The sequence below is a fragment of the Pelodiscus sinensis genome, chromosome 9 (genome assembly GCF_049634645.1).
Source record: "Pelodiscus sinensis isolate JC-2024 chromosome 9, ASM4963464v1, whole genome shotgun sequence".
NCBI classification, from domain to species: domain Eukaryota; kingdom Metazoa; phylum Chordata; order Testudines; family Trionychidae; genus Pelodiscus; species Pelodiscus sinensis.
Window position 1 is genome coordinate 5,855,444 of NC_134719.1, and position 13,696 is coordinate 5,869,139.

Consider the following 13,696-nt stretch of genomic DNA (forward strand, 5'->3'; position numbering starts at 1 on the left):
GGAAAAGCGTTAGGGGTGATTCAGTAACTAGAGAGTGGAAGTATTAAAAGACATTGAAAGGAAACTGGCTTTTCCCAGCATCCTTCCTGTTCTTATTTTTCATTGTGTCTGGTGACTGGACCGTTCTAGGAGGCCATGCAGCCAAGTGGTTAGAACACATGAGTGGTTCTAGTCTTGGTTCTCTTATTCACTAGCTGGCAGCTTTCAAGTTACTTAGATCAAAGGGAGCCTCTGAATTTGCCGGCTTCTGCTTTTTGGGCTCATCTTGAGATACTTCGGGCTTGATTCTCCGAGGTGCTGGGCCCTACTTGAGTCCAGTTATGGCATGCTTCCTCCGGCGTCCATGCTAAAACCCTGATGCAATGTGGCAAGAGGGCTGCTCTGCTGTGGAAGGTGCCATATTCTGAGCACTTGTGGTAATAGAAGTATCCCAGCATTCCTTGCAGGCATCTCAAAGTGAACCCCCTAGCATCCCAGGAAATTCCAGGTTGTTGTTTTTTTGTTTTGTTTTTTTGAGAGGGGAGCAACATTCTGGCTTCTTCAGGGTGTCAGCTTCAAACACTGACATCCCAACTGGTTTGGCCTTGAGAGGTGGTCTCCAAGGCAGGCCACGGGAGCTGAAATCATCTGAGGTACCAAAGCTCCTCCAGAAAGGGTTGGCCCAAACAGCATTTCCAGTTCATGACCCTCTGACTTCAGAACTCATCTGCCTCCTGATCTAATAGGGCCCATATTCCTTTTGCACTATTTCCCTCCCATAGCTGATAGTCTGAAGAAATGTAGCCAACAACCCCAAACGGAAGAAACAAGAAGTCCTGTGGCACCTTATAGATTAACAGATTTATTGGAGCATAAGTTTTTGTGGGAAAAGACCCGCTTTGTCAGATGCATGCACGAAAGCTCCACTAAATCTATTGATTCTATAACGTGCCGTAGGATTTCTCATTGTTTTTGCAGATTCAAGCTAACACGGCTATCGTTCTGATACTTGAACCCCAACCGGGGCTCCTGAATCCCTTAATTCAACATGGCCTATCTCAGTCACAGGCTTTTAACCCCTGAAGTTCCCATTGACTGGGGGGGGAGAGTTGCAGGTACGCTGAAGCTCAGATGTTTAAACAGGGCCTCCACAGCTGGAGGATAGGCAGCCAGATTTGAAGCTTTTGACCAATAGCTTTTGTTCCCGTCTTCCAGTGAGGAGTAACTCCACTGACATCTGGAGTCCCCTCCGTGTAAAACCACCCTCGGCGAAGGCTGTCCGGCCCACGGCACAGTGGCTGTGGTGATGTTACTCCTGATTCTCCATTAGTGTAACAAGGGTGTGACCTTCTTCCTACTGAAGTTTTTCTATTGAAAACATTATAAACCTTAGCCCCATAAGTTAAATACCACGGTGAGGTCCAACAGGCACCTTCCCCATGGTCTCATGAAGGATTGTGGATCTGCAGACAATAGTTTCCATGGCTTCAGGGTTATTTTTCTTGGAGCATCTGCATCTTCCTGTGAGTGTGGACACAAAGCAACCCCAGAGTAAATAATAAGGCCATTGTCTCGCTCCTCTCCATCCTCTGTGCTCCACACACCTGTGTCCGCTACAGTCGGAAGTGTGCATTGGAGAAGATATTTACATTTCTTGGGAGTCAGGATATTTACCCAAGATATGATTTCACATTACTGCAGTCAGCCTGTTAATCAGCTGTTTATTATATGGAGAAGCCAGGCAGCTGGCAGTGTTCACTTCCGGCTTCATGCAATATTCATGTTTTAACTTGCTCAGAGGGTGAGAAGCAGGTCAAACTCCATTACTCTTCGCGCGGAGCTCAGCCGTGGCATATTCGGAATCTGCTGTTCAGACAAGGTGGAGCTGGAAAGCAAACTTTCGGCAGGAGGGACACCAAAGCACTGGAAACACAAGGCTGGATTTACCCCTGGGCTGTGTCTAGACTGGCAAATTTTTCCTCAAAAGCAGCTGCTTTTGCGGAAAAACTAGCCAGCTGTCTGCACTGGCCGCTTGAATTTCTGCAAGAACACTGACGATCTCATGTAAGAAATCAGTGCTTCTTGCGGAAATACTATACTGCTCCTGTTTGGGCAAAAGTCCCTTTTGCGCAAAGCTTTTGCGCAAAAGGGCCAGCGTAGACAGCTCAGATTTGTTTAGCGCAAAAAAGCCCAGATGGTGAAAATGGCGATCAGGGCTTTTTTGCAGAAAAGTGCGTCTAGATTGGCATGGATGCTATTCCACAAAAAGTGCTTTTGCGGAAAAGCATCCATGCCAATCTAGATGCTCTTTTCCGCAAATGCTTTTAACGGAAAACTTTTCCGTTAAAAGCATTTCCAGAAAATCATGCCAATCTAGACGTAGCCTTGCTGTATCTCCATTGACGTCAATGGCCACCTGAGATGAATTTGGCCTAGGGACATGTGTGGCAAATCTTTGTCCCCCAAGGAAATCAATACCTAAAGCCAGAGATGCTTGATCCTGTGTGAAGAGCCCTTGCTTTGATCTAGCTGGTTAAGGGATCACTGGACCATGCTAGGGGCACTGTTAAAATTAACCCAAGGTGTTAACATTTTCCAGACTCCTGCAGTTTTCCATCCATATGTGTCGAGACCCGCACTTATGCAGGGGTTGCAGGTCACACGCTCTTTAAGATACATGTAGCATTCCTTCCAGGAGAGTGTTTCTTGAACCGCTCAAGGTCCAGGCTCGGAATGTAAATATTTGCCTATAGAAAGGCAGTGCATTTGCTGAGATTATAAATGCAAAAGTCCCCTTTTTTTGGCACCCTTTCACTTCCACACTGGCCTGATAGCAGGCAACATTGTCCCCTTTGAAATCAATGGGAATTTTGCCGTTCATATTCACTTCCATGTAGACCAGATTTCATCTTCATTCCTAACTTGGTCAGAACTCAATTAGAGTTTTCCTGAGGGAAAAACAAAGATCCTTAACTGCCCCATAGATGGAAGGCTTACTCTGAGTGGGGCTCCCCCCTTCCTCTTGTGCGGAAAGGGTCAGCCACCTCCTTGGTGCCATCTTCTCCCTAGACCCCCATGAAGGCCTTGCCATGAGCTTGGGGGCAGCCATGCAGAGACAGGATGGAGATGGGGGTATCTGACACATAATGTCACCCCTCTATCCCCCTGGCCTTGTGTCATCTTCTCAACATGGTTCCCTGTGGGGCCTCTCTGGTACTGCAGCTCCCACAAAGACCTGGGGCCAGGTGGCGCACTATGGCCAGTGCAGAAGCTCAGGGCCTGTTCCCTGGGGAACTGCCAGGTTTGGGGACAGGCCTCCACAGACTGGTGGGGTGGTGGGAAGAGAGGTGAGGTTTCTGTGAGGGCCTCTTCTTAGAGATTTCTTCCCTCACAACCCCCTGCATGGGCCCAGGGCAGGTTTGGCCCACAGGGAGAAAGGACGTTGCCAGGTATTGCTAGGTGTAATGCTAACCGGCCTAGGTTGTTGGGATTGAACCCGGGACTTGTGGGTCTGATGCGACAAGGCTCTACCACAGCTGCTAGAGGCCAGCTTCCTCTTGAGAGCAGACTTCCTGCTCCCACTCAGTCGTCTCAGTGCCTCTGGGTTACACAGGGGAAAGAGCAAATTGCCTGCAGCCCCTGACTTTGCCAGACTCTCAGAGCAGGGAGATTTGGATAAACTTTGCCCTTCGGCCTGCAAACACTTCCCTTTGGCCCTGAGTGTCACCCAGCAGTTTCACCGACCCTTGTGAAACACGAGTCTTTCTACTAACCCAGAGTTAAGAAGCCAGCAGCACTAAAAGGAGCCCGCCAGGGCCTTAGCTGCGAAGGGCTGTTTGATTTGCACAAACAGAGGTTTTTATTCCTGCCCCTTGGGTTATCTCACTGAGCCTCTCTCACATCAGCCAATGAGGCCACTCAGGCTGCATCTACACTATGTGTTTTTGCAGCAGAAAATATGCTAATGAGGGGCTCATTAGCATAAGTCATGATCTCATCTGCATATTTCCTGCCGATCTGTTTTTGCACTAGGGGTTTTTGCGCAAAAACAAGCCGTGTGGACATTTCCTTTTTGCACAAACCCCCCTTTTTGCGCATGATCCTTATGCTCCAAAAAAGGAGGTCTACCCATCTTGCGCAAAAAGGAAGCGTCCACACTGCTTGTTTTTGCGCAAAAACCCCTAGCGCAAAAACGGATCAGCAGAAAATATGCAAATGAGATTGTGACATGCTAAGGAGTCCTTCATTAGGATATATTCTGCCGCAAACGCTCGTGGTGTAGATGGATCCCCAGGCAGCTGTCCTGCACATGTGGTATCAGCCCAACACCTGCTAATCTGACAGGCCCTCACACGTGTGGTCCCTGGTTCTGCAGCCATTATTCCTGCTCCGTTGCATTTCCATGGAGCACTGGGCGACGATGGGCAGCTGCGTCACGCCGTGAATATACAGCATGGGGAGTGTTCACACAGGGATACACAGCACACAGTGAAAGGGCTTTGCAAACCGGCAGCTAAACGCTGACCGTGCCTCTAAGGGACCTTCCCTCCCTGTATTTCAGACACTGCGGCACTAGTGACATTGCAATTAGCCCATCGGCTGGTCTGGGAGGTGAGACCTGCGCAGGGGGCGGGGCTCGAATAGGAGAAGAAGGCGGGGCTTAAGATGCAAATTGCTCACACACATGCCCTTCCCCCACCCCACGCTTGCAGAGCGTATCCAGAAAACATGCCACCGCCTGGAGCTGCATTCAACCTGCTGTGGAGTCTCAGCTGCGGTTGGGCCCTGTTAACTTGACTCCATCACAGCCAGAGCTGGAGTGAGCCATAAACAGGCTCCGCAATGATGTACAGGTTGGACCTCCCTGGTCCGGCACCCTCGGGAGCTGATCCTTCCTGAATGAGGGAATTTGCCGGATCAGGGAGGTCCCCTGCCATTGGCCTCCCAGGATGCTCCCCCTTCTTGTAGCTGGCTCTGCTCTGGCACCACTGCCACTGGGGTCCAGCTTACAGGTCTTGGACTTGGGCTCCAGCCCACTAGGGCTCCCCGGGGACAGAGGTCCCAGGCTGTTCATGCTCCTGGGCACTGGGGCTCTCTGTTTCAGGGACATCGGTGGTCCTGCCAGACCAGGGATGTTGCTGGACCAGAGAGTCCTGGATCTCAGAGGTTCAACCTGTATGTGTTTGCAATATGTAAACTACATAGGAAGCAAATGTTTGTTTCAGATGAGCCCCATCCAGAATCTGTGCTCAGACCTCATCAATCTATTTACCTATGGAGCAGCCAGGGTATCGCTCAGGGCATGTCTACACTAGGAAATTATTTTGAAAGAACTACATTTGAAATAACTTCCTAAATAGCAAAATCGAAATAGCATGTCCACACTACGGGGGAGCCTCGAAATTAGTCCAAGGCAGGCTCCGTTAGTGTGGACACGCTTTCTCGACTTAGAGCCCTGGGAAACACTGGGGAATCATTCGTTCAAACTACTCCAGGGAGTAATTATTTTGAAATAGCGGCACCGGAGCGTCCACATCACCGCTATTTCGAAAGAACTATTTCAAAATTAGTGTTATTCCTCGAGGAATGCAGGAGTACAGATTTCAAAATAAGCGGCCTATTATTTCAAAATAACTGGCTCAGTAGTGTGGACTCTGCTTATTTCCAAATAAGGATAGGAGGGTATTTTGAAATAGCTCCCTAGTGTAGACCAGGGCTCTCTGGCGTATCTGAGCTCCCATTCCAGCCTTCAGAATTCAAGAAGACAACCCCTCAGCGGTGTCTGTTAAAGGAAAAACTCCCACTGAACCCAAAGACTGAAGAAGAACACACCAAAGGAGGCCCTGCACCAGAGGGTAGACTCACACACATTCGATTTCTTTAAGAAGTCAAAGCAGGGTATCCTTAGATAAAATCCATCCAACAATAGCCTCTTACACGACAGAGAGCCGGGCCGTGGCAAAGTGCTTTCTGTCACTTAGAAGCTACGTGCATTGACTTTCTGCATGCTCTGCCTGTGTTTTGTGTTTCAGATCGGAGCCTCCCTGATGTCAAGCAATGTGGGCAGTGGCTTGTTCATTGGCCTTGCCGGCACAGGGGCAGCTGGGGGTCTCGCCGTCGGAGGCTTTGAGTGGAATGTAAGAATCTAGGCTGGCCTGGAGTGGGTTACAAGGAGACGTGGTGGGGATTCCATGAATCAGTGGTTAATAGTGTTGTCACCCCCACCCCCACCCCCCAGGGCTCACAAGTCCTGAAACAGGCCTCCTAAAATCACGAGACTGGCTTAAAAATCATGAAATATAAAATTCATCCATTTTGTGGTTCAGTGTCTGTATCTTCTGCTTGCTAAACCTTCAGGGAGATCTCAGGTCAAATTTGTAAGTTTTGCTCTGCATCCAAGAAGGTTAGAAACCATGTTTTTAGGGGGAAGAGGAAAGTTGAGCTTCTCTCCAAGGCCAAGTCTACACAAGACACAGTAGTTCGGCTTAAGATATGCAAATCCAGCTACGTAGAATATGTAGCTGGAGTTGGCTTACTTTAAGCCGAGGCCGGTGGCATCCCCATAACGGGAGGCTGACGGGAGCAAACGCTCCCCTCATCTTCCCTGACTCCTCACAAAGCAGGAGTACCAGATGCCATCTGGGGCTGCCTTCTGAGATCGATTTAGTGAGTCTTAACTAGACTTGCTAAATCAAACTCCGGAGGATCGATCACGATAGCAGTGATCTTCCTGTTAGTTTAGACAAGGCCTTAGTAACAAGATTCCAGGATCTGGGGCTATAGGCAAAACAGCTCATCTTGCAAGTAATGCGCCAGCACTATGTTTTGAAAATAAGAGAGTGTATTCTTAGCACCCCTTCCTCCTGATATAATTATTATCAGCAGCAGCAACTCCTGGTCTTACTGCACAGAGATGAAAAAATAAGGGAGGTCTCTTGTAATAAAGGACTGTTGGCAACCCTTTCCCACAAGACTCACCATAAGGCCGCAAGCTCTAGCAACACTGTAATAACATTTCAGGTTCCAAAATGTGTGTGTCTGTGTTCAACAACTTGATGCAAATTGGGGGCTAATTCTGCCCTACTGAAATCGGTGGGAGGTAAGCCACTGACCCTTCTGGGAGCAGAAACACGGCCTAGTACAAGAAGTATTACTAGATGCATTGGCTAGAAGTGAGTCCAATGCTAGTTTTCCTGCCACACACAATATTCTGATCACTCAAGATCTCTCCTATTCCATTCCCAGACTTCCTTTGATTGGGCCTGATAAGGATGCCAGATTCTCTCCGAAGGGCCAGTAGGGGGCCAACCAAAATCTATTTCCTTGTACATACTTTCACTCCAGCTGGCATTTTCAAAGCATCTACCGGAGTTGAGATTTGGGTCCCCTTGCAAATTCCAACTTGCACTCACAAGCCCTTTCTGCAGAACCTGGGTCCTGTGGGCCCATCTTCACACTGTTGGCAGCATTGGTATATTGTGATGGTCCCAGAGAACAAATGTGTCGCCAGTCGTTTTAACTTCTCCATTTTGGCCAGGGCTGGATTTTGGAGCAGCAGGGTGTAGTGGGAGAGAGTACTTTAAATCTCCCAAAACATGCGTCCTCTGAAGCAAATGATCCATTTCGTTGCTGGGTCTGCCACTTGTTTTACCATGTGCAGGCGCAGATCCAGGAAGTTGTCCTGAGGTCTTCCTGTCGATTCTCTTTCTGCTGCTCTACTCCAGTCTGTTCATTCAGCATCCCCCTCTGCTAATCGAGCCATAGTGGCCTGTAAAAACCATGAGCTGCTCAAAGCTGAGAGAGCCTGAAGGTCAGTTAGGCCCAGATCCTTCAAGGCAGGGGTAGGCAATAATTTTTTGAAAAATGTTTGAAGTGGACCCTGGCTATGCCAGAAGGGGCAGGACCTCAAAGAGACGAGGCGGGGCCAGGATGCTTCCAGGCTTCCCCAACCCATGATTGGTCTGGGGGTGAGGGATCCCCTTTGCCCCCCCTTCCCACTAAGCTCCCATACCCCTGGCAGTGGGAGGAGACTTCCTGTGCTCCTCCACCCTGAGGCAAAGTCTCCTCCTGCCCTGCCAGGATCCTGCAGTGCTCCAAAGTGCCTCATGCTCCTGGCAGGGCAGAGGAAACTTCGTGTGCTTCTCCCCACGCCGAGGTCCTAATCGGCCTGGGGGCGAGGAGCGGCAGGGCCTCCGTGGGCCAGATCCACCCGCTTGGCAGGCTGGAGACTGCCTGCAAAGGCCCTTTTGCCCACCTCTGCTCCAAGGTTTTTGGCTTCTACTGTCCTTAGCTTCTGGGCACGAGTGACAGCATCCTGAGCCCAAAGGTCTCCCGATATGACATCTCCTTTTATAGACCTAGGTGCAATGAAATGGAATCTTTCCAAGGAGGCACGGAAGTGGAACAGGATCTGGCAACCTATAAAAAGAGAGACACGAGAGACCTCGAAAGGCTTGTTGCTGTACCGACAGCAGCGTTCACCGTGTTCTCATTCATCCATCTACCACCTTGTCTTTCAACCCCTGCATCCCGGGACCCTTGCCTTCCTGTCCAATAGAGCAGTCTCATTCCCTGCCTTCGAGATGCCATATTCGCATACTGTCCAGTATCTTCCAGTATTTAGATTCATGGAGGTTATGTCCATCAATGGCTATTAGCCAGGTTGGGTAGGAATGGTGTCCCTCCCCTCTATTTCTCTGGAGGTGGATGACAGAGGAGGGATCATGTGATGATCACCTGTTGTGTTCCCTCCCACTGGGGCATTTGGCATTGGCCACTGTTGGCAGACAGGTTAATGGATTAGATGAACCTTTGGTCTGACCCAGTATGGCCGTACTTATATTCTTATTTTCTAAAGTGTCCACTGTGGACAGCCTACTGCATGTGTTTAATTATGGCCCTTTCTTTCCTCTCCTCCCCATTGCCAGGCTACATGGGCGCTGCTGGCCCTCGGCTGGATTTTTGTGCCTGTTTACATTGCCGCCGGAGTTGTCACCATGCCTGAGTACCTGAAGAAGAGATTTGGAGGACAGAGGATTCAAATCTACATGTCCGTACTGTCCCTCATTCTCTATATATTCACCAAGATATCAGTATGTATCCCATTGTTAAAGCAACATAGCATCTTCAGCGAGCTGGCACACAGACATACACAGAACAGTCGCTCTGTGAACCTTACACTCACAGTACAAATAATGAAGGGATTGAATATGCACCCTAGGTGCATCCTCGCCTCCCTCGTACTCCTCCCCATATATCAGACAGGAGCCTCCGCTGGTGTAAATTAGCTTAGCTCCCTTGACTAGGAGGATCTGATCCCTTGTATCTTGTGTGGATTAAATTCTTTGCAGAAAAGCTTGTTATTTTGAAATAACGGGATGGATTATTTTGAAATAATAACTCCTGCTTTCCACGAGGAATAGCACTTATTTCGAAACAGTTATTTCAAAATAGCGTAAGTGTGGACACTCCACTTCTGCTATTTTAAAATAACTACTCCCCAGAATTATTCAAAGTCATTACTATTACTCCCCAATGCTTCCTGGGACTCAAAGTAGCACGTCCACATTAAGGGAGCCTGCCTCGGACTAATTTAGAGGCTTCCCTGTTGTGTGGACACACTATTTTGAAATAGTTATTTTGGGAATTCATATTTTGCAATAAGTTATTTTGAAATAATTTCCTAGTGTAGACATGCCCTAAGGGAAGGTGATGGGAGCATTTTCTCCTGTCGGCTTCCCTCTGTGAAAACCGTGCCATACTCAGCTTAAGTTAAGCCAACTCTAGCTACTTATTTTCCATAGCTGGAACTCCAGCTACATATTTTATGTAGCTGGAGTTGCGTACCTTAACCTGAACCCTCCAGGTCTAGTGTAGACCTGGCCTCCTGTCCATCCACCTAGATCCGTGGTCCCCAACACGGTGCCCGCGGGCACCATGGCGCCCGCGGGGGCACTTGCATGCGCCCGCCAAGTGCTCGGGGCTGGCCTGGCCCTGGGCACATGGCGCACGGCGCTTGCGGGGGGGGGGGGGGAGCGCCGGCCCCAGCCCCGGGCACGTGGCGCTTGCGGGGGGGAGGGGGAGCCCCGGCCCCGGGCGTGTGGCGCTTGCGGGGGGGAGGGGGAGCGCCGGCCCCAGGCGCGCGGTGCTTGTGGTGGGGGGGGTTGCCGGCCCCGGCGCATGGCGCTTGTGGGGGGGGGCGCCGGCCCCGGGCATGCGGGGGTTATGGGGGGGGCCGCCCACGGGCTAACGGCCACGCTCCCTGGCGCCCGGCAACCTGAAAAGGTTGGGGACCACTGACCTAGATCTTGCTAGTGGTGACTAAGGCCCGGATCCTCACAGATCCTTTAACCTGTAGAAGTTTGGAGCCTAAATATCTTTGAGGATCTGGGCCCAAAAGCCATTCTGGCATGATGACTTCTGGTCAGCTTCTGTGAGAGGTACAGCTGGCCTCAGTGCAGTACGACATAGGAGCTATTTAGTGAACAGGGTTGGCTGAGAAGTAAAGGAATGAATAGACCATGAACACAGCTCCATTTGCACCTTAGAGGGGTTCCTCAAGGCCAAAGTTGGGCCACATTGGTGGGGCAGTCCAGGTAAGCTTGTGTTGCCTGTATGATGCCTGTTCCATGGGCAAATACAGAACTTCAGTCTCTAGGCCTCTATTTCTGGGGCATCAAAGACCTCTCTCCGCGGTCCCTCCCTAGGGACTCTGGGATGTGGAGGAGCTTAATTTCAACTCCCCATCCGTGCTTCAGAACAGCCCCATCACCTGCAGGCTCCTCTGCACAGTAGGTCTCCAGAGACTGGGAGGGAGGGCGCCAACAGCAATCCAGGCCCATTACAGCTACAAGGTGGCTTGAGGGGGGAGCAATATTTTTCAACGCCTTTCGGTTCAGAGGTCTGTGCTTGGCCTTCATTGCTTATTCTCAGTGACCTCTCATCCAAGGCTAATTCCTACGCGTCTGGCAGGTGTGCCTGGCTTAGCTATTTGGCCTCGTAAGTGTTTTCTCTGAGGCAACACCTTTGTTTTCAGAGTGTGTATTTAGCAGCTGGCTGGCCAGCAGGAGGTTCAGTTACGAGGGGGATTTTTCGCACCGCACTTCCTGCTGGAAAGTAGGTTAATCACTTTGCTGCTCAGTTTCATCCTCCTCCTGCTTGCCGGGAAGCGTGAAGGGCGGAGTAAATGGGGGTGTCAGAATGTGCGGATGCAGTTCTCTTTACATTTCCTGCTGAGAAGACAAAGCTTGGGTGTCCATTATGTAAAGGAGGTTGCCCCCTGCCTCCACTTCGTGTGTCTGACGGCTGTGAAGCTCAGGAGGTCGACTGAAAGATGGATTTTAGGGGGATAATCTGGGTTTTGAACCTGCCAGTGGATGGGAGATTATGCCAGAGAAATGCTAATAAATTCAACTCCACTAGAAACTGCAACTCTTCTTGCTCTCCTTATTCCAGACGGATATTTTCTCTGGAGCACTGTTCATCCAAGTCTCCCTGGGCTGGAACCTTTACCTGTCCACCGTGATCTTGCTAGTGGTGACAGCGGTCTACACCATCGCTGGTAATTATACTGCCTTGATAGCATCACTTTCATCTGGGAGCCTGGGAATGAATACCATCCCCCCCACACATTTAACATTGGTGCATTCCGGGTCCAATCCAAAGCCCACTGAAGTTAATGGAGAGACGTCCATCGATTTGAGTTTTGGATCAGGCCCTTTAGCACCACCTAACTCACAGACGAACAGGGAAATGCTAGGGCTCAGTTGTGTCTCTACAGGGCAGGACTACCGGGCTGCACGGAGAGAGGGTGGAGATGCAGTCCCTGAACAGCAGCATGTGCAAGAAGCATATAGTAATAATGGCTATTACTGTTGCGCAACTGACCCGTTGCATGGACCATTGAACATTTCGCTCCAAGATGCAAACAATTCTCCTTCTCTCCCAGCCTCCCTGAGTTGGACATTGGCCTTTGAAGAGCTCTAGGAGCAGATTGTTTCTCTGGGGTGCTTCTGAGGTAACAGAAGGCCCCTTGGTCCCCAGAGAAGGCCAAAACCTCCTGGCCCTGGTCCAAAGATTTGTGTCATTTGCAGGGTCCTTTGATGATGGTCAAGTGGGTAGGACACCAGACTGTGATTCTGGAGTCCTTGGTTCCTAGCTCAGCCACTGATTCCTGGCATGACTGTGAGCAAAGGACTTAAACTGTGCCTCAGTTCCCCTCTGCTAAATTGCGGATAATGTTCCTATGTGTCACCGTAGCATCATGGGGCTCAGAGCCACTGGTGATTATGAGGTATTCAGGCTGTGCAGCAACTGGGGCTGTATAAATACTAACTTAAGATTCTCTGGTTGCCCTCTCTCAATGCCAGAATTGAGACCTAGGAAAGAGTTTTCAGATTGGGCTGGTATCTCAGAAGATTTGGCCATTTATATAAATATGGCAACCTGCTTACTCTGTGGTTGTAGCCAGGTTGGCCCAGGAGATGACGCAGATGTGGTGGGTGAGGTCATATCAGTTATTGACCAACTTCTAGTGTTCGAAGGGGGCAAGCTTTTGAGCTTCATGGAGTTGTACTTCCCACCTGCAGAAAGTGACCAGTGCATCTGAGCAAAACACAAGTTGGGACAGACAATGAAGCATGAGGATTTCACACACTCTGTAGGACATTTGGGGTACGTCTAGACTACATGGCACCGTCGACGGAGCCATGTAGATTTGTTTGTTCGGCAAAGGGAAATGAAGCCGCGATTTAAATAATCGCGGCTTCATTTAAATTTAAATGGCTGCCCCGCTCTGCCAATCAGCTGTTTGTCGGCAGATCGGGGCAGTCTGGACGCTCCCCTGTCGACATGAAAGCCCTTTATTGACCTCCCCGGTAAACCTCATCCTACGAGGCATCCAGACTAGCACGCTGAGCCGACAAACAGCTGATCAGCTGTTTGTCGGCTCAGCGTGGCAGCCACTTAAATTTAAATGAAGCCGCGATTATTTACATCACGGCTTCATTGCCCTCTGCTGATCAGCCTAATCTACATGGCTCCATCGACAGAGCCATGTAGTTTAGACACACCCTTTGAGAGGCTTGTTTCATAATGCAATCTAGATCTCTGGTACAGTGCCCTATTTTGGGAAGTAATAGAGATGTAGCCGTGTTAGTCTGCTCTTGCTGAAACAAAAGACAGGACTATGCAGCACTTTAAAGACTAATAAGATGGTTTATTAGGTGATGAGCTTTCATGGGCCAGACCCACTTCCTCAGATCAAATAGTGGAAGAAAATTGGAAATATATATGGTCATGCCAATTTTCTTCCACAATTTGATCTGAGGAAATGGGTCTGGTCCACGAAAGCTCGTCACCTAATAAACCATCTTATTAGTCTTTAAAGTGCTGCATAGTCCTGTCTTCTGTTTTGGGAAGGTGCTTTAAAGCTTGTATCCTAGATTTTCTCTTCAAAAAAGAGGGCCTGGCTTTACAGAACAGATGTATTGGTTTGTCTGAGTGGTTGCTAGGTCAGTGGAGGCAATTGTGGTGATCTGTGGGGTTTTGGCAGATAGTCTTTTGTAGGGTTCTATTTTTGACTAAACACGGAGACACAAATTGTTGGGGAAAGCCAGAAAACTAGTAACACACCCTACTGACTCTTAGCCTTTAATTGCCCACTTCATTTTTAAGCGGTCTCCTACAGCATGCCTGAAACCCATATGTTTAACAATCT

At 49.5% G+C, this 13,696-nt stretch overlaps 1 protein-coding gene across 5 annotated transcripts in view; it reads left to right on the top strand.

The window, feature by feature from the left end:
* The window catches only part of SLC5A9 (solute carrier family 5 member 9), an 82,141-nt gene that overhangs the window by 12,557 nt on the left and 55,888 nt on the right, over window positions 1–13,696 (top strand). For all 5 annotated transcript variants that reach the window (XR_012905844.1, XM_025186312.2, XM_075935943.1 and 2 more), the window contains exons 4-6: window positions 6,012–6,116; window positions 8,907–9,071; window positions 11,434–11,539. Coding sequence is in view for 4 of the 5 variants with exons in the window: in XM_025186312.2 (XP_025042097.2) it covers window positions 6,012–6,116; window positions 8,907–9,071; window positions 11,434–11,539 (376 nt within the window). In the remaining variant the exon portion in view is untranslated. The remainder of the gene's footprint in view (window positions 1–6,011; window positions 6,117–8,906; window positions 9,072–11,433; window positions 11,540–13,696) is intronic.